The following is a 24382-nucleotide window of genomic DNA, read 5'->3' as shown; positions in this document are numbered from 1 at the left end:
GGAGTTATAGAAAAAACACTATCCAAAGCATGTCACCAACTGAACCTTACATGTGGACGAGGACAAAAAAATGAAGATATATAAACACTTGTGATATCTGTAACATTTTAAAAATTTTTGTAAAGTGCTATTGGACATCGCTGGACATGGCGCTATATACATGAAGTATTATTATTATTATTATCATCATTATCATTATTATTATTATTGTTATTGTTATTATTGAACAGTAAGTGCACTGTTCTCAGGATAAATATTTTCGAAATTTCTCAGAAAATATATCAGCTCATCTTTCAACTTTCCCACCAGGCAAGAAACCCCTTACAGAACACATATTAGGCAGAATACCTCTGTTGGGTGCCCCTGGAACTTGTTGGAAGTTTTTAAACCCATTGTTTTCTGACTTTTCTTAACAGTCAATAATCAGCAAGTGCTAGCCAGATTGTTGAGTGAGCCTTAAATTTGGTTATTTAAATTGTTGGAATGCATTTAGTACTTCAATCTAAATATAATATTGATGATGTTTTAGAAATATTTAGTTGATTATTACTAACTTTTGTTGCAGTTCATATAATGAAACAGTCATTTGTTGTGTTACCAGTCAACTCCCAACTTGTACACGCCAATATTAGGCAGTTGGAAAAATTAAAGAAAATTGTGATTCCCAAAGTGAGCATTTGCAATAATTAACTTTTTATTTGCCTCTAACTGACTACCTTATACAAGCTTCTACAAGGCTTCCATTCAGTTAATTAATAAATAAATACTACTATGGTATTTTGTGAGAATTAGCACTTTTTTATTGAATGTATGTTTACCAGATTATTTACCCAAAAGGTCTTGAACTTTTCCAACCAAGTGAATGCCTGCCAAATCTTTCCTACCACAGAGGAGACCTTGTTCGGTATTACTGCAAGCTCCCACAACACAACAATAATACAGATATTCAACTACACTGCCTTGTTTATGCGCCATTATATTTATTCAACCAAGTTAAATAGCCTGGCCATCTCCTCTCAGGATTTTATCAGTAAGCTACTCATTATATACAATTTTGAAAAATTGTCTTAATTATATGTGTTATTGAGAAGTACTCCTGCCTCCTCAAAGTCAATATACCATATAATGTATTGTAAGTAGCTGTATATTCAGAAGTAATATTAGTAATATAAGTATTATTAGTAGAGGAAGTAGCCTGTATTGCAAGTAATTATATTTTTTGTAAGTAACCATATTCAGTACTGTATTGGTAGCATTAAGCATTGTTCTGTAAGTAGAGTAGCTTAATGAGTCTTGCATTGTAAGTAATGTTTTGTAGAATTGTGTTTTGTAATAAAAGCAGAGGTTTAAAAAAGAAAAAAAAGATTAATTAAATGCTTACAGGTACTTGCATAAAACATAAATAACAAAGGTTGTCCATGAACTATGACAGATGTACTTGTTGTTATTATAATAAGAATTTTATATTATCAATATTCTGTGTTTCTACATGGGAAGCTGAAGAGTCAACAGCTCATTAATGTGTTCAACAATACATATAAATAAGTTGATGACATGATTGATTGATGCACCTTGTGGCAGATAAAATCTTGATAAAGATTGCATTCTTTCTGGGTCAATGGGAGATCAGGTTTCAGGTAAGTCAACATCTTCATTGGTTGGTGATGGTACTGATCCACCCCAATCAATGCCATAATCAGAAAAATCATTTTGCAGATAAAAGTACATCATTTATCAACGGCTAATATGTATGCTTAATTTTTTATAGAAGAAAGGATATGTCTACCCATGAGTATTATGTAGACTTTTTTAATGTGGGATAACTACATTTAAGTACATTACAGTGCAGTACAGTACGTTCATTAGTCCACTCCAACTTAGTTTTTCAGATCTATTTCACAATAATTGCTTGATGTGGTAAAATTACACCAAATACATCTACATGTATGTACATTCACCTGAAAGACCTCTCTATCAGTAGTTGAGTCGCTTCCTCAAATGCTATTGAGTCCCCTGATCCACAACTGCATGAGAGTGGAATTTCTCTCACATCTTAAACGATGATGAACCCATGCATTCTTCCAGTTTGTCTGAAAAATAATAACTGGTAAGAATGTGTAATGCAGGCACCACAGATGAATGTCATTGTTAACTAACTCATAAAACAAATTGTAGAACAAACTTATGCAGCCAGCAAACACATCCCCTCGATGCATTGATTATGTGTGCTTTTCCCTATTAAAATATAAACATTATTAAAACATATTCATAATATACACAAAAGGTGTGGAATCCCTTAATCAATTTGAGAATCCTTCTTTATTGCCTGTTATCATACTCCCTCTTCCAGGACCTCTTTGTGGATGTGTCAGCATTTACCATGAAATGTCTACATTCTCTCCCCCCTTATCTGATCGTACACATGATGGTAACCCATATTCACCAACTGCATCAACGAACAAACCAAGAACAGTTTCTGCCTTGTTGTTATCTGATGCACATAGATACACAGGAATTCTGGAATATCTACCAATTCCACAATCATGCAAAACTATTCACCACTTGTTAACATTTAGAAAATGTAAGGTTGTGGAGAGTTTAAAAAATAAAATTATTACAGGACTTTAGTCCACCATGTCACCTCAAGCATGCTCAAATGCAAAAAAATTGCCGCTTAAGAATTCTGATAATCAAGGATGCTTGTTTTGCAAGTATCAATTTTCATTCAAAATACTAATAAAAATCAATATCAATCACTTAATTATATTCAATTCATAAAATTATTATTGATTAATTTGATGATTTTTCTATGATCCATTGGTCATGCCAGGGTAGAAGATAATTCAGTTATTTACCTTATTAATTTATGGTGGCCATCAATATGCCAAAGAACGAGGGGAGATTGGACATTGTGCTGTCTTCTTCTGACTGCAACACTCCAATGCTGCATTACTCTAATGGGATCAGCCCTCAAAAGAGACTGCCTGATTCTCTCCTGCTGCACACAATGTCCTTTACTTTGCAGTAATCCTTTCACCGTTCTTATAACAATATTTGGGTGAGATTGTTGTGCAGATGTCACAAAATCATCCAGTTCTCATCCACTAATCTGACTAAACATACCTAACAGAACAAAATAAAATCCAATGTGCTAATAAGTAACAAGCAGGAATGAGGTGGGATATAGTCCTCTACAGAAAGATTACCTCCTAGGCCATTGAATTAAATGTTATTCATAGGTTCTTCAGTGCAGAAACAGGATAGGAAAAGTTAACCCAAACTGACTCACAATTTTGATTATTCGTTGTTTTGATGGGACTAATAATTATATAACTATAATCATAATATTATACTATTTATACTATTTATACCATTTATCAATTGGGTGTCATAAGTGATTACTGGAGTATCAAGAGGTACAGCCTCCTGACACACTAGACTAGTGTGATGGCCAAAAGAAAGTTTGTGAGGAGGCTTATATACTTGTCAATACTTCTGTAATGATATAAGATGGATAAAGCTGATAAGCCTGCAATGAAGCATGTAGCTATAGCCTGGGAAGCACGCTCTCTGGGGAGGGGCTTTAAATCTACAATCTGATCCTCAAAGTCCGTTAAAGTGACAGAAACAGGCTACTGTACTCATTTATCTTTGTCTGCTGGATAAAGGTAACAGGAATTCTCGGTCGAGTCTGAGAACGAGATTGTTAAAACCGGGTTGTGAAGTCATGCATATAAAGTACCTTTACTGTTAATGAACATGTAGCGTCATAAGACATTGTTACATTAATAAAAATATATTTCCATGCAATATACAATCAGAACTATAAAACAGAACCGAATATCTCTCACCAGAGACACTTAGACCGAACGAGGACATCCTCTTTTCGATATTTCATTGTCCAACTCCCAACAAATTATTGCATTCTTTCACTTTGAAGCCTTGCTCCAATAAAAACGATAACTTTTCCCTTGTTATATCAAACGAGGATCGCCCTCAACGTCCAGTATGATTTAATTGCGTCTGATATCCTTGGCCAACTGAAGAGTTGCCTTCTGCCTCGATCGCCAGGACAGTCTCGTGCAAGCAACTCATTGTATTCACAATGTCGTCCGCCACATCGAGATTTAACAGCATCCTGTTGATGTAGTCTAACTTTAGAACTACTGATCCGATTTCGCATGGATTGTTCAATCTTTCAATTCTTACAAAAAGATCACTGATACCCCGCAGGACACTCTATAGCTGGGTTAATTTGACAAACAAGCCTACAAATACGACCCAGATAGCCTGATGCAGCGTAATTTGACATTTGATCTCTCTGGCGGCTCTTACACGTTGTGCATTACGAAGACGACTTTTTGTCGCAATGTTGATTTTATCGCATCCATCTATCAACATTGTCTGACAAAGTGGACATTTCGGAACAATGTCGAGTGTAACGAATCTAACTTTACCGCTACGGTATTGAGTTTGATTACCAACATAAATGATCCGGAAATGAGCTCGACAGTCCAATCTTACATTTTGACATTGCGTTGAAATGTTAGAAGTTGAAGTATACATACCGACATATCGTATTTTTAGTTGGATGTTCATCTTACCAAACTGTCGACACCATCGCCAATATAGATGTTGAAATTACGTTGTTGGATGCGGGGTGTAATAGTGTGCTGTTGAAAGCTTAAGTTCGATGTTGAGTGGTAAAGTTGATTTTTGCCGGGGATAGAACTCCATACAAAAAGGGCATTTCGTAGGAAGATTAGAAATTGTTAGAAGTAGGAGCTCGCATAAAACAAAACTGAGATGGACGCAATTACCCTTCGTTAATTGTCCTATCTTTGTTCTGAGGATAGGCCAGCGATGTTTCCAACGGTTACCCTTACAAATCTGTGCATCGCCATGTGAATTCAAGAAGCAGCTCTTTTCCTATTTTTATCATCAACATTAACTGTAGCGTTAGCTTGAACAATGCGTTGGTCTTAGCCTGGGCTGTGTTCGAATTGTACTTGTGTTACAAAGCACTCCTACTCCTAAAAATTGTTTGACTCGTAATAACCGCAGGTTAGGAAATGCGCCGGGCGATAACAATGCCTGGTGTTGTTGGGTAAATGCAAGTTTTATGCCCCTAAGGTAGAGTCAGCAGTTCAACCAAAAAACTTAAAATAAAAACTGCGGCATGGTTTTGCCAAGACTGATCTAAGAGACTGATGGCCTCTAATACGACGAAATAAAACAAAAGTAAGCAAATCGCTTCATTTCGCCTCATATATTTGTCGTAAATTTCATCAATGGAATTTATTATGTGCACAAGTGGGAAGTATTCACAAAATACTCTTCAGTTTATTTCACGTCGCCAATCACCTTGTTGCGTGACGGTTTGCTTTTTCTCGGAAAAAAGGACTTCCGCTTAAAACCGAAAGCAACAAACATGGCGAGTAATACGCCAAGGAGCTTTCACCTCTTCAACTGCGATAACTTGTGTAAGTTAAGTGAGGTGGAAGCTTTGCTCAAAGCCGTTAAAGGCAAGATTCCCTTCAAGATTTTACATATCAAGACACACGAGTTTAGGCGAGAACAAATCGAGGAAATCTTTGTGTCAAAGATTACAAACTTAGGGAAAATGGATTACGCTGTGTTCGTTGTTCATGCAGCTGAGGCCTGCCTCTCCTTTAGCGATGATAGTGGCTACGGAAAGATTTATGGGGCTCTGAAGGAACGAACTGGCTCAGGTAAGATTGAGGCTGACGCAACAGTAATAACACTTCATAGTTCTAACCTCATTGCAGTGTTTAATCCATATGTGAGGGAAGTTTCCCGCTTTGTTTATCAGTTTGACATAAAATATAAGAGGCTTAATTGTCAAGAAGATTCCAAAATTTTGACCATTCGTTTTTCGTTAAATGACTTATCATAATGATCAGCATGTCGAGGTCAAACTACAGTATCTACGGGTCTATTCCTTAATTCCTCGAATCAACGAGGACATTGGCGCCTTTTATTTGAGATATGTTCTCATGTCCGCGTTTCCATTTAAGAATTGTTACGACAATGATCAAAACGCCGTAGACTGAGGACTACGGACTACAGAATGCTCCCCAAAGAGCATTTATTAATTAATAGAGCCATACTGTACTATTATTTTTTCTCTTTTTTCTTTTCAGCAAACATAATATAGTAATGGCCGTGGCTATCGTGTCACTATACCCATAAACAACGAACTGATAATGTATGGGTCAAATAAAGTGTCATTGCCTTTATTCTTTGTCGTCTTAAAGTTAAGAAATCACTGCAATTATGGCATAAATAGTGATATCGGGAACGACATCAAAAGTGCAGCCTGGCATAAGAGAAAGATGAAATTGAAAACCGTACAAAACGCAAATGACCGCCATCTTTAGAATGGAGAGTTGACCTTCGTATCCATTTCTACATTAACTCACCCCGAACTCACATGTAATTTTGTCTTTGTTTTGTTTTGTTTTTCGAGGTGAAAAAGTTTTGATCGTCATCAGTGGGGACAAAAATTACAAAAGTAAGAGTGAAGAAGATCAGTTTTTCCTCTCCCAGTGGGCAAAGGATAATATATCTCCTCAGTTTCGTACTGAACTCGTCGATGGGAGGAAGAGTTTCATCTTCTCTTGGAACCAGAAACACAGGCCAATCCATGAAAAAGCGCTTCTGCATTACTTTGATCCCAACAAGAATGGTCAGAAGTTCGCGGTCTCTCAAACGGATCCAGCGGCAACGTCAACACCCCCGAGAGGACCTTCTGTTTCTCTGTCACACCACTTCGACTTACAGCAAGAGGTAAGACATGATTTTTTTCTTTCGCAGATTTAGTAGACCCTAGCGGTTTACGCTGCTTAAATGACGGTTATTCTGATAAAGTTGGTGTGTTTGCTGTAAACGTGTGAACAGAGAATTGTCATAGAATGCAAGAGTGGAAAGAAAGGGAGTACCGTAATGATTCGATTTAGTGCTCCTCATTGCAATAACCACTTACTCTCTAATAAGCGCCCCCTTTATTTGTCTTTGTTGATAAGCGTCCCTATTCTAATAAGTGCCCCTGTTGATTAACCAACCCCATTCCAATAAGCGCACCTATCACAGCAAGCGCCCCTATTTCAATTAGCATCTCTGTTCTGTTTCAGGGATAGCACTGTTAGAGTACATGTACATTGAGATCAACCTTAGTTCATAATCCTTTAATTTCACATCTCATTACAGAGACAGTGCTCTTTCTCTCAGTCTCTCAGCTATTATATCCACGTGACCTCAAAGATCCTTCAAACAAACGATCTTGTCTTACAATTTTTCGACGATTGCATAGGCCCGAAGGTTGCGCCACAGACTTTACCGGTGTACACTGTCAAAAGCCTTCTCAAAGTCCACAAAGTTGATGTAGAGTTGTCTCTGCCACTCTGTGCACTGCTATAGGATGTTACGTAGGGTGAAGATCTGGTCTGTGCATCACTTTCCTTTCCGAAACCCTGCCTGCTCTCTTCTCAGTTGTTGGACCACCGTGTTGGTTATACGCTGGATGATGATCTTGGGCAGGATCTCGCTAAGCACAGATAGTAAGGTGATTCCTCGCCAGTTGTTGCAGTTGTTAAGGGCACCTTTCTTCGGAATCTTCACAATGACTCCCTCTTCAAGTAACGTCTTCCCCCCCCCCCAGATGTATGTAAAGAGCGGCTGGAGTACGTCTGCTACTAACTATGGATTTGCTTTAAATACTTCTGCAATGAGATTATCTTGTCCAGGGGATTTTCCGTTCTTGAGGGACTTGATGACTGCTATGATCTCTTCTTTTCCTGGGGGATCGGTGTTGACATCCAGGTCTGTCTCTGCCTCTTGTATATCTGCCTCTGTTGGTGGTGGTGGTCTGTTCAGAACTTCACTGAAGTGTTCTGTCCCATCGTGCGTCTTGCTCGGCTTCTGTCGTGAGAAGTCGCCCCTGCTTGTCCATGATCGGAGCGTCAGTGCCTCCTCTGTACCTGCCACACACCAGCTTGGTGATCTTGCAGACTCTGCCTCGCTCTCCCCTGCTTGCTGCATCTTCTGCCTGGCTTGCAAGGTGGTTTATGTGGCTTCACTTTTCTGTTCTTGTCATCCTCTTCACTGTTAGATTCGCTTCCCTACATTGTTGCTTGTATCTCTCTTTCAGGCGCTCTGATTTGACTTCCACGACTTTCTTCTTGAGAGTTCTTCTGTTCGCAATGGCTTGCCAGGTATCCTCTGTGATCCACTCCTTCCTTCTGCTTTGTTCCAAGGCAGGCTTTGCGGGTCTGCTCGTAGGCTATCTTAAGCTGTTGCCACTTTGCATTGATGTCTCCCAAGCCTTCCTGCGTCTGGTCTTCAGCATCTGCTAGTACCTGGAACTAATTATTCAACTGTAGTATGAAGGCAGTCTTTACTTTAAGGTCTCGCAGCTTCTCCACATCAAAGTGTCGTCGCCCTCTCGGACTGGATCTGGTCTTCCTTAGCTTCAGCTTCAGTGTAGTGGTCACAAGGTGATGGTCACTTCCCACAGCAGCTCATCTTCTTACTCGGACGTTTGGCAGTGATTGCCTACACATCCCGTTGATCATCAGGTGGTCAATATAGTTCTTTTCTCTTCCATTGGGGGAGTACCAGGTCAGCTTGTGGACGTCTCGGTGTGGAAAAAGTGTCCTTCCGATGACAAAATCATAGGTGGTGCAGGTGTCCAGTAGTCTCTCTCCATTGTCATTCATGGTGCCACATTCTTCTCTCCCCATGGCCCTTTCGCAGTTCCTGTTGTCATTTCCAACCTTTGCATTGAGATCTCCCATCACAATCTTCATCTCGTGAACGTGGTGTGTTCTCCAGTTCTGCTTGAAGCTGTTCGTAAAAGGTGTCCTTGCTGTCTTCCTCACTGTCGTTTTTTGGTGCGTAACATTGGATGATAGTTATGTTGATGTGTCCCCCTTTCAATCTCACTTTTCTGAGCCTGCTGTTGATTGGATTCCACTCCATCAGGCACTTCTCGAGACCTTTCTTGAGGATGATGGCTACTCCCTCATGGTGCTCGTCATCTTCTCTTCCAGAATATAGCACTGTCTCTCCTGTGTTGGTTTTGTGTCAGCCTGAACCTGTCCATTTGCTCTCACTGATTCCAAGGATGTGTAGGTTGTAACGTCTCATCTCAGCTGTGGCTTGTGCCAGCTTTCCTGTCTCGTACATAATTCTTACATTGCATTTGGCGCTCAAGACTTCCATCTTCCTGTCAGCGGTTTCCTTTCGGCTTTTACTATTGTCATTCATATTAGTATCTTTCGACAACTCTGAAAGCCCGTCTCGCTCAGTAGTGTTGATTTTCTTCGTTGCCGTTTCCGTAACGTGGGTGTTTTACGGAACCGGGTTGTTAGCCCTGTGCCCAAACCCCTAGCCTGGAGGACCGGTGGATCGCGCTTCGTCGGACCTCTACCCTTCAACCTGTCCGTCTTGGGTGGCCCTACCACGAGACTAAGCTCCCGCCGGCATAGCTCTAGGGATCTCCGAGGCACTCAAGCTCGCCGACCACGACAAGGTGGGGATCCTTCGGGGGCCTGTACCGACTAACCCCCCCTTGAAAAAAATATCCTTGAACGCTCACTTACAGGTAATTAAGTATGTGATTGTTTTTTTACCAATTTTTTGACGAAGGATTTAGAAAGATCTGAACCTGAATCAGCTGATCAGGAGAGGTCTTTACTGAAACAGAATGGGAAGCGAGGGCAGAGTCAGAGACGGGGCCAGAAGTCGTGGAGTCGATCAGAAGAAGACGGCGGACGACAAACTTCAGATGCGACTGAATCTGAATCAACAGGTAATGTAGAAGGATATCACATTCTTCTATAAGTTCAGGGATGCTAGTTTTTGAGGCTCGCGAGACTGAAATGATCGCTAAAAAATGGAGTGAAAGTGATTTCCTTATCGAATTTATTAAGAGCTAAGAACATTCTTGGGGTTGCTTTAGTCCGCAGTGCATTCCACCCTGGAGGTGTTCTTATCCACGCTTAGTTTGGATTTAAAGCTTGTATTTTGTCTTTCTTTCACTCGGTTAACTCATATTCTTTTGTTACAAGTTTCTAGCGAGAATTCAGGAAGGGGTGATTCACGGCCTATTTTAAAACTACAAACACGCCTGCGCCGTGGGAAAATTTCATACGATAGCGCAGACGTAGAGATCTGGGACCAAACCTGGCGTCCTCCTCACAGCGAGGTAGTGAAGTTAGAGAGAGAATGGGGGTCAACACCGGACGCGTATTTGAAGATCTTTGCTGATGAAAATGGCACAATGTGTCGTGCTGAAGTGATACCAAGATCTTCCCTCTGGGACTATTGTTGGCCTTCCTGATGACCCCGAAAGTTTGGAGTAAGCAGTCACCTACTCTGCGTGAGTCTAATTTAGGTGCTGGATACTTGCAATTGCACATAACCCTATGAATACTTTGAATCTACGAGTGTTTTATCAGAAATGCAAACTGTTTGCATGGAATAAAAGAATGTTCCTTGGAGTTATGGATGGTTTCTTGCTTGACTAGAAGAAGTCCTTTTATTTTAAACGTTTTAAATTAATTCAAGATTACCTCCCACCTTCAGAGGCCGATAAAATCGATTTTTCTTTTATTCGGGAGATAACGGGCTCCTGTTTTATTTGACTAAACTGAATTCAAACATTTAACCTAAAGTTTCCAATTTCTGCAATCTTTAAAAACATCCGAGTTATTTGGAGAAACGTAATTTCAAATAAAAGTTAATGAATAAGGAAGGTGTCATAATCTCGAACCAGGACGAATCCCCCGGGGAATTTTCGAGGCAACCGCTAATGTTGGGGCTCGATTTTCATGTTATTTCCATGTTTCGTTTACATCGCGCACTTAACAAAATTCACGCGTAGAAGCTCTTTGTTTATAGAAAAGCCTTTGCTCATGGAAAAAATCAAAAGCGGAAGAAAGTCTTTGGTAAAAAGAAAAGATACAAAAAACAGGCCTAAAAGGAAACAAAGAGTACCATTCTGTCAAGAAAAGAAAACACATCCTTTGTAAAAGCGAATGGTATTAGCGGAGCTCTACGCTGGCATTCATATTTCGAACAAAGATGTAGCCGGCAAACCAAAATTTGCCATACATGATATTAAAAACGAAGTTTCCTTTTCTTCATGCAAGTACCAGCCTTGATAAAAAAACATTAACAATCGCCTCGAATCGTAGTTTTGAAAGCTGTAAGTCGATTCCCTGTCTTGCTCCTCAGAACGTTTTCCGGTTTTTCCACTTCTGTCGTGGGTTTTGCCTTTGCCTTTTGCAGTTTTGCTCAATATTACGTCGTCCGCCTCATCGCTCTACTGAGCAATCGAGATAAAAAGAAAAAAAACGTGTCTGAAACTTTTCCCGGGAAATCTTGATCCATCGTCATTGACGCCAGGAGGTCCCGTTGTCCTATTGGTTTGCGGTTTCAGGAGGCGAGAAAATCTCCTGGTGTAGCGCGGGTTGTTTGCGAACCTTTAGGAGCTAAAATCTCGCATTTGATTTTGAGAGGAATACAACCACTTTGAGCGAATTTATAGGTTTGACCGATTATCTTCAAATTTCGCCCAAACGTTCTCGGAATAATGATAAACGAAAGCGTGTCGGTAAATTTTGTAATTTGAAAAATTTGTCCGGTGCTGTCCATTTACGCAACACGCCTCGCATATTTTTTGCTACTCCAACTTTAGATGCCGATATCTAGACTACCAATCAGAATATTGAAAAAGCCCGTCACACATTTGCTGATTGATGCCTTGTGAATAAGACTGTGGAGCCATTTTGCTCGTGCTGCGGCAACCGATACCCAATAAATTTTATAGAAGAACCTTAGGTCGTTTCACGCCTTACCGGCTTTTGACTCTTCCTTAAATGAAAAGTCGCTTAAATTATATTTATATCGTAAACTGCAGTTATTAATCTTACTTCTGATATAAAGTTTTCTAAGATGTTAGTGAAACTAGCGCTCTTACGAATTTTTTCCTTAAGGACACGCGCGCAGATGGGAAGTAACCTTAAGAGCCCCATCTCATGCCCAACCAGTTACCTAATTGTGTTGAACTCTAGCTGCAAGGCAAGATTGCGAAAACCCCTTTTTGTCTTGGGGGTCGGGACGGGGAGGTAAACAGTAATGCTGTAGGGTAAGATAAAAAGTACTCGTGAAAATAACTTGACAAGGCATCATGTGACTTCAGGTTTCCCTAAGCACAGGCGGCCCAAGCTCCAGCTGTGAGATGATTATCTTACGCAATAACGGTCATGGCGGAATTATAAGAGTTTGTATGGGAATATTTACGACGCTCTAAGGAAAAAAAAAATACGTCAAATTCTCGAAAAAAATACCTCACCTCGCTTCCACAGCGTATTGCTTGTTATCTGACCGCTTACTTTGTTGAAAAGAGCCCATTTGAGCGAGTTGTTCATTTCGAGGTTTTCAACGTACATAAGAAAAGCCCAAGGCTGAACACTCCATTTCCGAACGCCTGATCCGAGAAGCGAAAAATCCAAGCTCAAAATGACCGGGCGGCCACAAACCCAACGCAGAATCCAAGCACACACACTGTAGTTTCATTTCAATTCACTACAAACTCAATCTTCCCCGTGCAACCGACGCTAAGCCGCAGTTTGCTTCAAAAATTTCCAGTTTAGAGGTTTCTAACAGCCCGCGACCACATCAACCTTGACACACGACCGTTGAAACCCTACCTCCTTTTCAAACTGAGCCTCGCCGGGGACCACACCGTCAGTTATTATCAATAAATTGTTTTAGAACCACGGGTCCCCTCCGGTCGAAATCGATCAAGAGGCTATTGTTTCGATCGGGCCAATCGAATTCGCCTTCGGAAATGTTTACAAATGTGTGATTATTTTCGGAGTCAGAGGAAAACCTGGCAAGGATTTATACCAGTATTCAATTTAGTTCTATCTGGACATACCTATTTTAATTCTGCCAACAAGACAACTGTTATTTCGCTTCGTCCGCACGAGAATGTGAGTCACAATAGAACAAGTCGCTCAGCCATGTAAGTATTCACTTTATTCTTAGTTGCCGGCTACGCTAAATTTCGCACTTCGTCTATGTGTTTCTTGCCAAGTGCCCTTGTAGATACTTATTTCTTTTACTTTAGGATAAAACAATAGCCTCTCGATCGATTTCGACCTGAGGGGACCCGTTGTTCTAAAACAATTTATTGATAATAACTGACGGTGTGGTCCCCAGCGAGGCTCAGTTTGAAAAGGAGGTAGGGTTTCAACGGTCGTGTGTCAAGGTTGATGTGGTCGCGGGCTGTTAGAAACCTCTAAACTGGAAATTTTTGAAGCAAACTGCGGCTTAGTGTCGGTTGCACGGGGAAGATTGAGTTTGTAGTGAATTGAAATGAAACTACAGTATGTGTGCTTGGATTCTGCGTTGGATTTGTGGCCGCCCGGTCATTTTGAGCTTGGATTTTTCGCTTCTCGGATCAGGCGTTCGGAAATGGAGTGTTCAGCCTTGGGCTTTTCTTATGTACGTTGAAAACCTCGAAATGAACAACTCGCTCAAATGGGCTCTTTTCATCAAAGTAAGCGGTTAGATAACAAGCAATACGCTGTGGAAGCGAGGTGAGGTATTTTTTTTGAGAATTTGACGTATTTTTTTATTCCTTAGAGCGGTCGTAAATATTCCCATACAAACTCTTATAATTCCGCCATGACCGTTATTGCGTAAGATAATCGTCTCACAGCTGGAGCTTGGGCCGCCTGTGCCCTAAGCTGCACTGCTAAATTTGTATTCATGAGAAGTGGCTGTACTTCATTTCAGCGCAACGATGTATATATTGTATTGCCTCAACATACTATGCAGGGTGGAGTGGGGTTATTTTTAGAGAATACAAGCCCTATGCTTTACAATGCTTGCCAAGCAATTGCACTACATGGAAACCTCACAAAACCTTATATATTCATAAAGACCATTAAATTCTTGTTCACATAAGATGCAAATGTTGTGGGATATATGAAATCACATGACATCACGGCGTACATAATTTGAATAATTATGCAAATTTTCTAAAGACAATGAAAAATTGCTCCTAAATCCACGATGTTGCAACAGCTGATCGTTTATAACCGACGGTTCAAATGATATCAGGCTGCGAAAGTGTCCTCCTACTAAACAATTTGCACGCTAATGCTTAAATAAGCTGCAAGGCTACATTTGAAAGGTAAAGATATGTAAATTTTGACAAAAGAAACAGTTTTAGTAAACCTTAATCGACTCATCCATACCATGTCCATGTCCTATTTCACAGATTGCATTGAAGCACACATCAAAAAAGATTTCCTTGCGTGACTAAGCCGGCCCATAATGAATTATGGATGTCTTTTGCGAAACCGAAGCTTACAAAGCCATTTCACAAAAATAACTATTTCATTTATCTGTGGATCTTTCCTATTTCCTGGTTTCATAAAACATGGAGCTACAAGTTCCAAACTGTAAGACTGTTCACCTTTTTAACTGTGACAATACTTTCAAACTGGACTCAATAGAAGCACTCTTGACTACAGTGAAAGACAAAGTTGAATTCGAAATATCGATCAAGAAGCATTGTTTCAAACTTTCAGAGATGTCCTCTGTAAGTGATAGCATAGTTCCCACTCTAAATATGGATTTTGCCGTATTTGTCGTTCATGCCAATGAATCTCGACTATCTATCAACGAAGACAACGCTGGCATTGGTTACGCGAAGATCTACAAAGCTTTACTGAGAGCGACCGGTGAGTCTTGCGTTAGATTATTCGGACTGAAGTGTGAACGTTGTTTTTTGATAGAGAACCTGTACGTACGGAAAGATTATGATCAGCCACTTGATCGATCGGGTTATGTCATAGATAATCGTTATGTGAGTTTCGGCTCACATTGCTGGACTGTCCTAAGGTCAAACTTCTTAGCCCGTTCAAACCGCAATAGTTTCTATCGTCTTTTTATTTTTCAATTTTAAGCTTTTAGTTTCATTTGTTTATGTAGCCATTAATTTAGCATTAACTTAAAAAAAATTATTAAATTCTCTTCACAACTATGGTAGAACCCCCCTAACTCTAACCCGGTTAACCCAAATCCCCTCCCCATCCCCCCACCACAGTTGCGAAATGAAATATAGTTGACCACTTTACATTGTTACGAATACTAGTGCTGTTTCGGTTTCGCGCGAGAATTCATATCAACGAATGTTCAACGTTCGATCGTTGAGTTTTACTATTTTTTATTCTGCTTGTTACCATTAGGCGAAAAAGTTTTAATAATTATAGGCGGTGACGACAACTATGTGGGGAGAGAAGAGGAAAACGAAGCTGTCATGTCACGTTGGGCTCGGAGGAAAGTTTCGTCACAATTCGAGGAGGAATATCTTGACGGACGAAAAAGTTTCATTTTTTCTTGGCACAAAAACCACCGAGAGATTCACGAGAAAGCTCTTCTACACTTTTTTGAACCAAGTAAGATGGGTGAAAAGTTTGATTATCATGAGCCAGAAATGAGTCTATCAGCCGACACTTCTAACGCAACAGCTGAGGAAAATATCCAAGGGCTGAATCCTCAACCAGAGATCACACAATCGACGCCGTCCAACGTTCCAGAGAATATTTCAGTGTATCCAACGGATGAGGTGAGTGTTTAACTGAAATTCTGTTCTTTTACACATTATACTCGGCATTCTTGGTGAATCGACGCATTTGAATCAACACTGCGTTTGTGGTGACGTAGCTTATCAATTATGCTTCATTACTGTTGCTGATGCTCTCTTCTGTTGATGATGGCTAAGTTATTTGTTATGGCTCTTCTACAAACCTATTGCGGCTTTTTTCTATTTGAAGAATACAGTTGACGTTATTCCTGGTTAAACTTTTTACAAAAGTATTCTGTTGCTATGCAGCGAAATTGTGAGAAATATCTTATTTATCCCATTAATAGGAAAAAAAGCGTTGTGAGGGGGAGGGGGGTGGGGGCATGGAATTAGAGAGACAAGCCTCCGTGAAGAATTTGGTCAAACCGTATGCCACATTAGCTAGGTTGTGGGGTTAATCTATTTCCAGGCATAATTCTATGACGAAAAATAAATTAGCTGGAGTTGTATGTGCTTACAATCTCTAGCAAATTTTGGTTCAAAATCCCAACCAGACTATCCCCTGAACTGCTTGCGTAAATTGGCGATCCAGGGGTCCTTAATGCAACCGAAAATAAAACGATTCATAGAGAGAGAGCTGCCATAAAACATTTATTTCATGTTTACCAATAGAGATACTGAATCATTTTTGATAAAATCAGTTTACATATTATCTATGGGTGCATGTTACACAACTCAAGGAAATGGTATTCGTTGCAAAACGGGAAAGAAACGTTGTAAGGTTGCAACGTTTTAATTGAATATATGACTTTGAAAATATAGGTCGAGTATGTAAATGAATTTGAAGCATCTTACAAAAAGAACAAGGAGGAAGTAATAGTTGTTGTGGGTCCTCGTGATAAGATTCCGTCAGGTAAGGCTACATTTAATTAATATTTAAGTTATTTTAAAATACTTTGGTTAGTGATCGGATGTAGAGATCCTAGTAATCAATTCTCTTTACGTCGTCGAACGCTTCCCTATTACGTATGGCGAGATAAATTCAATATCATTTTGACCCAATCATTTTTTCAAGCATAGAATGTTCGAAACAAATAATTTCATTCCCTTATCCAAGACAACTCATTCCCTGACTCATCGTGGATACCTCATGAGATGGTGTAGCTTTAAGGCACAGAGATGAGAAGGAAGGATCCCAATGACACTGTGACCCCCCTCTTTTTCAAAACGTGTAATTACTTAAAACAATATTTAATCCTAGAAGGCTCCGAAATGGAGATAAGGCGTCAGAGTCAGCTTCCCCTTCACTTTACTTGAATACTAGACCTACTCGTGCTCCTAAGGCTACAGAATTACATGCAAGAGAATTTCGTACGGATGTTCAGTCCGTAGAGCGTGTTCGTCCCGTGTTTACATTGTCTGATCTACTATATCATCCCAATTTTGTCGTGTGTTCTTTTTCTTTCTCTACCAGGGTTGTCCCTGAATTATCCAGAAGGTTCAGTGCTTCTAGATACTCGGCTTCGCCATGGGGAAGTCTCAGACGACACGAGAGATGTGGTGCATAGAGAGGACGGATGGCAAGTACCGGAAGGCTACAGGGACCATTTAAGAAGTATGCACGCGGCAGAAACCAACCTTAGAGTAAAGTTTGTAGTTCGCCAAAACCAACTAACCACAATTATAATCCGAAACTGGTTTGGACCGCTTTTGGGGGGATGTTGCACAATACTCTGAGCCTTAACAAAGGCTAAATTTTTCAACAAATTTTCGTTAGCAACCCAGAAGTAATCTATATACATATATTCTTTTTTCGGGCAGAAGGTTGACCACTCGTCAAAAAATAGATAATCTTTGACTGCGTTTTTGATGCATGGCAAAGTTTACTTTAGTACTGAGTTTGAAAGCTTGTGGAAATTGAAATCATTTTAATGACATTATTGATATAATACTATCATTAATTTCGAGTAAGGCCGTGAGAAAAGCTTGCAACGGTTGGAAAAAGGTGATTTGGCTTCCGTGATGCCTTGCATCAATGGCTGTACCAAAAATGTCCTCAAAAACCTATGTTTTGATGTTCAATTTACTACACCAAAAAAGTCACTCTTTCCTAGAGATCTAGCGACTGCCCACCACTTTTATTTAATTCACATTGTAAGTTAATTAATAGCTTTTAATGCGAATGGTTCTGACAATCATTGAATGTCATCCCACGACCATTCTTTGAAATCTATTGTGTCATATTTGATTTTCAAAGTGTTTTAAACTCTCTTTAAAAGACGATTAAACATATTAATGGGTTTTATAGATTCACATAGTCATTTTAAGATCTCGAACGTAATCTGTTTCAACTCACCCGAATGTTCTAGCTCACGGAGGTTGCAATGCTCTGTAATTATGACTAGCAAACAGGGAACTTTGCATAATTCACTTCATTTCATTTACAGCAAACATATCTAAAATAATAATCACACCTTTTTCGATGGTTTAACCCGGACATTGCGCAAATTGACTGGTACTTTTTCCGAGAAATGTACGTAAGGTCGAGGAAAATACGAGCGAAGAGAAAAATGTTCGCTCGTTTCATAAGGTAACCCATCGAATTGGGAAGTTATCATTTCGCTTTTGTTTAGTTTTCTAGTATTTTGGCTTCTAAGTTCGTATTATCAAGCTTAAAGAACGTAAGATAGTAAGAATTTGAATCATAAGGTGCGGCAATTTATTGATCCGCTTTGCTTTTGCTTTCCGTCCGTGTTTTGTACTGTTCTGCAGAGTTATGTACATAACCTTGTTCTATTCTACCATACAAAATCTCAAGTTGAAATGTCCGCATGTTGCGCGACACGTGAATTTAAAGACTGTTTACGTTCTATGATTTACTAATAAGAGAAAAGGCCTCCATAATATTCACTTTGTTTAAGTATGATGAAGAGGTTGTGTTGATCTGTCCATTAAATAATCAAACAAGTGGCTGCTCTATCAGTTTGTACGGTGGTTCGTAATTTGCCTTCCGTGTTGGAATAGATGCTTAGCACTCCGTTTGCTGTCGTTGAATATTTGCACCTCAAACTTTCCTCTATATGTTTGGGAATTACAAAACCAGGAGAACGAAACACAAGATCCTCGGTAGCATACGATATTATCCCTTGACGGATTCGTGTTTTGAGCACGAGAACATCGCTGGAATCCGTGCATTCTCCTCCATAAGATGTAGGATTATGACGCACTTCTTGTGATGGAAACTCCCCCATGTGCTTTGGTGTCTCTTGAAGCAGTCTCCTGTCAGATGTAAAACCTGAAGCAGCATTGGTTGGTCTGAGGGATTCTTCTGAGTGGCTCAGCTGTCCTTGTCTGTTCTTCGCCGCTATTGGGGCTCCAAGCATTAATTGTATCAAGACATCGGGTTCCACATTCAGTTTTCCATCCTCCAACCAAACGACAAGGCCCTTTCTTTTCTCTTTAAGCATTCGCTCAACGTTTTTTACAAATTTATCTTCCTCTCCAGTTGGAGCAGGACTTCGATTGCAAATCGTGAAGATAACCTTTTCAACTGCAAATTGAAACAAATAGTTATATTTTATTACCATCTTCTTGTTAATTGCCCGAAGAAATAGTATTTAAGACTAGGTGTAGTACATGACCAATGTGCGGATGCCGTGATTTGTAAGTTATTTTCGTTTTCGTTTCAGATATGGCCACAAATTTTATTAAAAGACAAAATTGGCATCTAGTAAGAATTTTCATTATGAATGATTTTTGACTTATTTGAACGTGAAAATAAATGCTAATATATTAGCATAAGCTATTTAGTAAACATGTAATAAGCCAGTTGATCATTTCTTATTCCTTTTGGCGGTCTCACCTTACAGTAGAGTTTGGTCACCTTTTCCTTATTATGATCGTGAATTTGACATGGAGACAGATGTTTTTGCGTTAATTGCGGTTTGCGGCCAGATATCAGTATATTTCCATTATGTTGTTTAAAGATGATTAATTACTAAGAAAATGACTCCACCTTATCTGCTATTGAAAAGTTATTTTTAAATATTGTAGCTCACTATGATCCCTGCTTTAAAATTTGTTAGAAGTTATTTTCACTCGTAGCTCAGTTGACTATTTCTTTTATTCTCTCTTTTATTACGCAAGTTATTGCAACGGATACTAGCTCTGATCTCCCTCGGAAAGTGTGGGTCACCGCTTATAAAGGTGACCCCATAAAAATTGATCCCGTGCAGGAATTTCCTGGAAACAACCCTCCTTTATACCTTTACCTCTTTAATACTCTCGTTTTTAGGCTAAATCCATGTCGAATTCCCGATTCGGAAAATAGTGTTTAAACTTGAATTTAGCACGTTCGACAACTCTTTTTCTTAGAGGTGACTTAAGGTGTAAACATACAGTGCTTTTCATCTTCCGCGCTGAATTTGTAATCAGATAACTTATACGGCTAGCACGTAGCTCTTTTAGGGGCGGTACCTTAGGTACGCCCTTTCTTCTCCGAATTTTTCTGTTTATTCTGCCGATATGTAGCAGTCTTCAAGGGCTATTTTCTCTTAAGATATCTCTTCAAGTATGATTTCAATTCTGTTCGTAAGTTTATTATAATTTTTATATTTTCAATCTTGTTTTTGTTTCGCTCGACCTTGACCGTAAGACTAAGAAACTTAAGGTAGAAAGTCATTTTGTGAAGCGTAAACATCGCCAAGGTATCTACTTAGTATGCGAACTCCGCTCTGCGTAGTTTAGCGTGATTCGCTAGTTAAGTGTAAAAGCATGACGAAAGTTAGAGACTGACAGCTCACTAAGCGTGTCTATTGGCCTTTTTTAATTATTGGATGATGTTCTCAAGTAGTTTATTTCATCTACACATTTGCTATTGTGAGTATTTACTATTACGAGTATTTGCTACACAAAAATATTTCAACTACAAAGAAATGATTCTCTGAACTTTTATAAACAGGCTACCGCAACAGATCCTCTTACCAACAACATCAGCTGCTGTCCTGAGAATTTCTTCCAACTCAGGCTGCTGGTATTTATGAGACGTATCTGTATCCACCACTAGAATACAAAACCTAGGAGTGCATCTCGTTAAGTATGATTTGATGTCAGCTAATGAATAACGTTCCACTTGGGGACATTCTGGCAGCCTTATCCTACGATAAAGGTCATCGAGTACTGATTTCACAGCCTGGATTGTTGCCGGTGACACATCACAGCCGAGGACTACTAAGTCTAGAGAATAAAAGCAAACAGTAATTAAAACTTCGTTTTGCACAACCCAAAACCATTTTACAACACTTATTTTTAAAAGATCAATCAGTTTTAGTCAAATAAATGCTAAACTTGAAATACTTGCCAAAAAGCCTCAATTCCGCTTTTGCACTTCCACTTGTCTAATTATGTTAACTTGAACGTTAAATTAGTAGATGCCTATAAGCTTCACTTCGTTGTTCGCACTTCCAGCACTTAAATAAATGCTAAACTTTCAAATACTTGCCTAAATGCTTCATTTCATTGTTCGCACTTCCACCACAAAGTGCGTTGTTTGGGTTTCTGGCACTTGCTGTAACCATGCATGTACGACTCAAAGGAACCTAATATCATTTTATATGTAAAAATATATGAAGTTCACAAAAAAAGCTGCTATCGAGTCAGGATTAAAAATTGATTGATAAGGTTAAAAATCGTGATATGAAGACTACGAGACACCAATGAAACAGCGTCTTTAGGACTTATTGTTGCTTTTGTTGAAGTCGTTGTAAAGGTACATATTGCTCTCGTAGTGGTCGTTCATGGGTGTCCAGTGTTGTCTTTTTTCAGAGAGTCCCGTTGTTCTTACCTTGTACTTCACGTTCCCCTTATATGGCGGTATCTCTTCGTACTGAGAGCTGTTGCGGTTTGTTGTGTAATAGTGCCAATTCAGAATATGCAGCCACATCTTTTTGTGTTTGACGTTATTTTTAGGGTCAAAAATTAAAAGGAGAAAAGGTTGTAAACCTCTAGGAGGTATCTAAGAAATTGCCACCACTATCTTACAAAGCTTTACTGATGTTCATGTCATAATGGATTTAAATAGTTCAAATTTTTTTGGTTTTTCTTGAGCATGGTTTTAGATGCCATTGCTGACATCGCCATCGGTCATTTTTGGCTCAGGTGGAATTTCCTCTGTTGTGGTTAATATTGTCAATGTCTCGTGGTGCTAGCGTTGTTGTTGTAATTGTTGTTTCTTTTGACAGCTTCGTTTTTGTTATCTTTTTTCTGGTATTAATACTTATTTTTGTGGCTATTGTAACTGTCTTGATCATGATTCTCGTTCATGTTTTTTTTAAATGTAATCTGTCGTAGTAGTTCTCACCTTTGACCAGACGTGTTTCCTTCGTGGTAGTATCCCTTTGCACTCTGCTCTGTTCAGATCGGTCCCCTAGTGATGAGCATCCATAATCCGAAGCTGAAACAGCGGTTGCCGCAAGAGGATCGAGGTGTACGTTCAGCTTAGGTTGCTGACTAGCGTGAAAATCCACACTTCTTTGCCTTGTCACTGTGTAATCTTTTTGCAAGAAACTTGGCTGATCCCACCGGTCTTTTATTTCTTGTCTACTTCTCCCTTCGGGAAGGGTGGCGGAGCGTTGAAGCTTGAGCTGGTGCGCTGGTTCTGTACCTCGTGCTGGCGGAGCTGTTTGATCGCTTAAAGAAAGCTCGGAATGCCCTGGTGGCTCATACTCAAACTTTTGTCCTTTCTTGCTTTGATCAAAGAAGTGTTTCAATGCTTGCTCGTGAATTTCTCTGTGTTTCGTGTTCCATGAAAAGACGAAACTTCTTCGTCCGTCGAGGAATTCCTCCTTTAACTGGGAACGTACCTTCATTCTTGCCCAACGCGAGACTACGGCTCTTTCCTCTTCCTCTTCGTTCCTGTAATTGTCATCCCCACCGATAACAACGATCACGTTTCCGTCTAATTGACAAGAAAAAATTGAAAAAATCACATAATTATATTAAAATGGCCTTGTAATGAATTAAGTCTTGCTCGCTCGTCAGAAACGTGACTTTCGTGGTCACGCTACTGTTCCAATCCGGCCATGTTGCTAAAATCTGCGTGTTCGGAAGCGGAATCATAAGTCAACGCGGTCAAATTAGAGAGAATGGTAAATTTATTAAGTGTTTAAAACTTAGGAATCGTAAATCGCGTGATATAGCGAAAACATGAGTCATGAATTTTGAAAAAAGTTGCATATGGATCACGAACCATTAGGTTGAGAAAGAGGTAGGAATCACAAATATCGAAAGTAAGGTCAAATGATTCTGCATTTGTTGCACAACTTTCATAATATCTGACACGGCAAAACTTTTATTTGTATCTTTTGTTTGTCAATATTTTAATCGCTAAAACTTACTTACGGTAACCTGCGAACACAGCCGTCACAGCTTCCTCCAATTTTTCTAATCAAAGTTTTCAAAATATTTAATTTTAATACTATTTGTATACTGCAGAGTTCGCATTGAAACGCAAGCGAATCCTGTCAAAGACATAGTGTGGCCAATATTGTCGTTAAAAAGCATGTGGGTAAAACAATTTAGGAAAGGTTGAAGATAACGCTATGTTCTGTTGGTCAGTAACATAAATTTCGTGGCGTGACCGTCTAAATTTCAAAAAACTAAACACTGAAATTCATTGATAAATCAATGTGCCACATTACAAAGGTGAAGAACGGAATGGTACCTGAAAAATATCTGGTATATAAAAATTTAGAAAACTCTAGTGTGTGTATTTTAAAGAAACTACACCAATATGACTAGCATAAGACTTTTTGAAATAATGATTATACAAATTAAACTCTTGTCGTACTCAACTTCCAGTTTCGCTTTACCTGTCGCTTGAAGCAAAGCTCTATAAACCTTCGTGTAGCCTCCCTCTGTGTTTTCGTTGATGGAGAGTCGAGATTCGTTTGCATTGACAACTAAAATGGCAGCATCCATCTCCAGTGTGGGAATCGTTTGATCGCTGAACTCAGTTATCTCGGAAACCGTGAAATAGTGTTGCTTCACAGATATCTCAATGCCAAGATTCCTTGTCGTTGTCAACAACAAATGTTCGATGGAGTCGAGCTTATAAACACGGTCGCAGTTGAAGAGATGGAATTTACAAGGCGGTGCCATGATATTTATCATAGAGATACTGTTGAAAACTGAGATGTCCCTTTACCTAAAGCTGAATTGAAATAATTTCAGGTTGTCATTGAAGCGAGTATTAAACTTGTTAATGGCGATGGGTTATATATTCGGAAATAACATTCCATACCTTCCACATAAAATAAATTATTCCTTTTGTAGTGATCACTCAGAACTTGTAACAATAACGTATCATGGAAGAAGTTATCGCGATATACGAAGACTATTTTGTTTCAACGTTTTCTAGGAAAAATAGGAACCCGGGCAGCAAATGCATGATGGGTAAAGCTGTGTGGCTGTCAGGAGAATTCGTGACGAAGGGTATGTAACGCAACGTGGGTTATGAGAATTTGAAAATAATTTCAATTAAATTCTTCCCTTGGCCCAGTGCGAAATGATCGACTCGTTTACTTCGCTTGCACCCTCTAACCACAACGATAACTCTCTCTCCTGGTGCAGATACGAATAAATTATTAATTCAACGAGAGACAATAACCCAACGAAATTTTTTACAAGAGCTTTCCCTATTCTACATAATGCATATGTACCTATTTAGTGGTCAATCTTAAACCGTATACTCAATGG

General features: G+C 39.4%; 3 protein-coding genes and 1 pseudogene across 4 annotated transcripts; 2 read left to right on the top strand and 2 right to left on the bottom strand.

Annotated features, from left to right (window-relative positions):
• Positions 1-704: 704 nt before the first annotated feature.
• LOC136281966 (uncharacterized) lies at positions 705-4574 on the bottom strand (annotated as a pseudogene).
• An 842-nt stretch (positions 4575-5416) lies between these two features.
• Positions 5417-10523, top strand: LOC136282053 (uncharacterized). Its single transcript, XM_066169234.1, has 4 exons — positions 5417-5732; positions 6491-6810; positions 9670-9832; positions 10092-10523. Exons 1-4 carry the CDS (start codon positions 5432-5434, stop codon positions 10361-10363), a joined length of 1056 nt encoding a protein of 351 aa, XP_066025331.1. The 5' UTR covers positions 5417-5431; the 3' UTR covers positions 10364-10523.
• Positions 10524-14452: 3929 nt separating this feature from the next.
• LOC131770563 (uncharacterized) lies at positions 14453-17595 on the top strand. 2 transcript variants are annotated; one of them, XM_066168595.1, is made up of 4 exons: positions 14453-14783; positions 15315-15670; positions 16451-16541; positions 17103-17595. In XM_066168595.1, exons 1-4 carry the CDS (start codon positions 14480-14482, stop codon positions 17363-17365), a joined length of 1014 nt encoding a protein of 337 aa, XP_066024692.1. In that variant the 5' UTR covers positions 14453-14479; the 3' UTR covers positions 17366-17595. The 2 variants fall into 2 exon arrangements, with proteins under 2 accessions (XP_066024692.1, XP_066024691.1); XM_066168594.1 differs by having other exon boundaries at positions 15291-15670.
• A 756-nt stretch (positions 17596-18351) lies between these two features.
• On the bottom strand, positions 18352-24042 carry LOC131770552 (uncharacterized). Its single transcript, XM_066168593.1, has 5 exons — positions 23928-24042; positions 23497-23837; positions 21987-22583; positions 20612-20863; positions 18352-19178 (listed from the first exon to the last, which is right to left on the bottom strand). Exons 2-5 carry the CDS (start codon positions 23795-23797, stop codon positions 18580-18582), a joined length of 1749 nt encoding a protein of 582 aa, XP_066024690.1. The 5' UTR covers positions 23798-23837; positions 23928-24042; the 3' UTR covers positions 18352-18579.
• Between the last annotated feature and the right edge of the window lie 340 nt (positions 24043-24382).

The sequence above is a fragment of the Pocillopora verrucosa genome, chromosome 6 (genome assembly GCF_036669915.1).
Source record: "Pocillopora verrucosa isolate sample1 chromosome 6, ASM3666991v2, whole genome shotgun sequence".
Taxonomy (NCBI): domain Eukaryota; kingdom Metazoa; phylum Cnidaria; class Anthozoa; order Scleractinia; family Pocilloporidae; genus Pocillopora; species Pocillopora verrucosa.
This window is presented reverse-complemented; position numbering and strand designations above follow the sequence as displayed.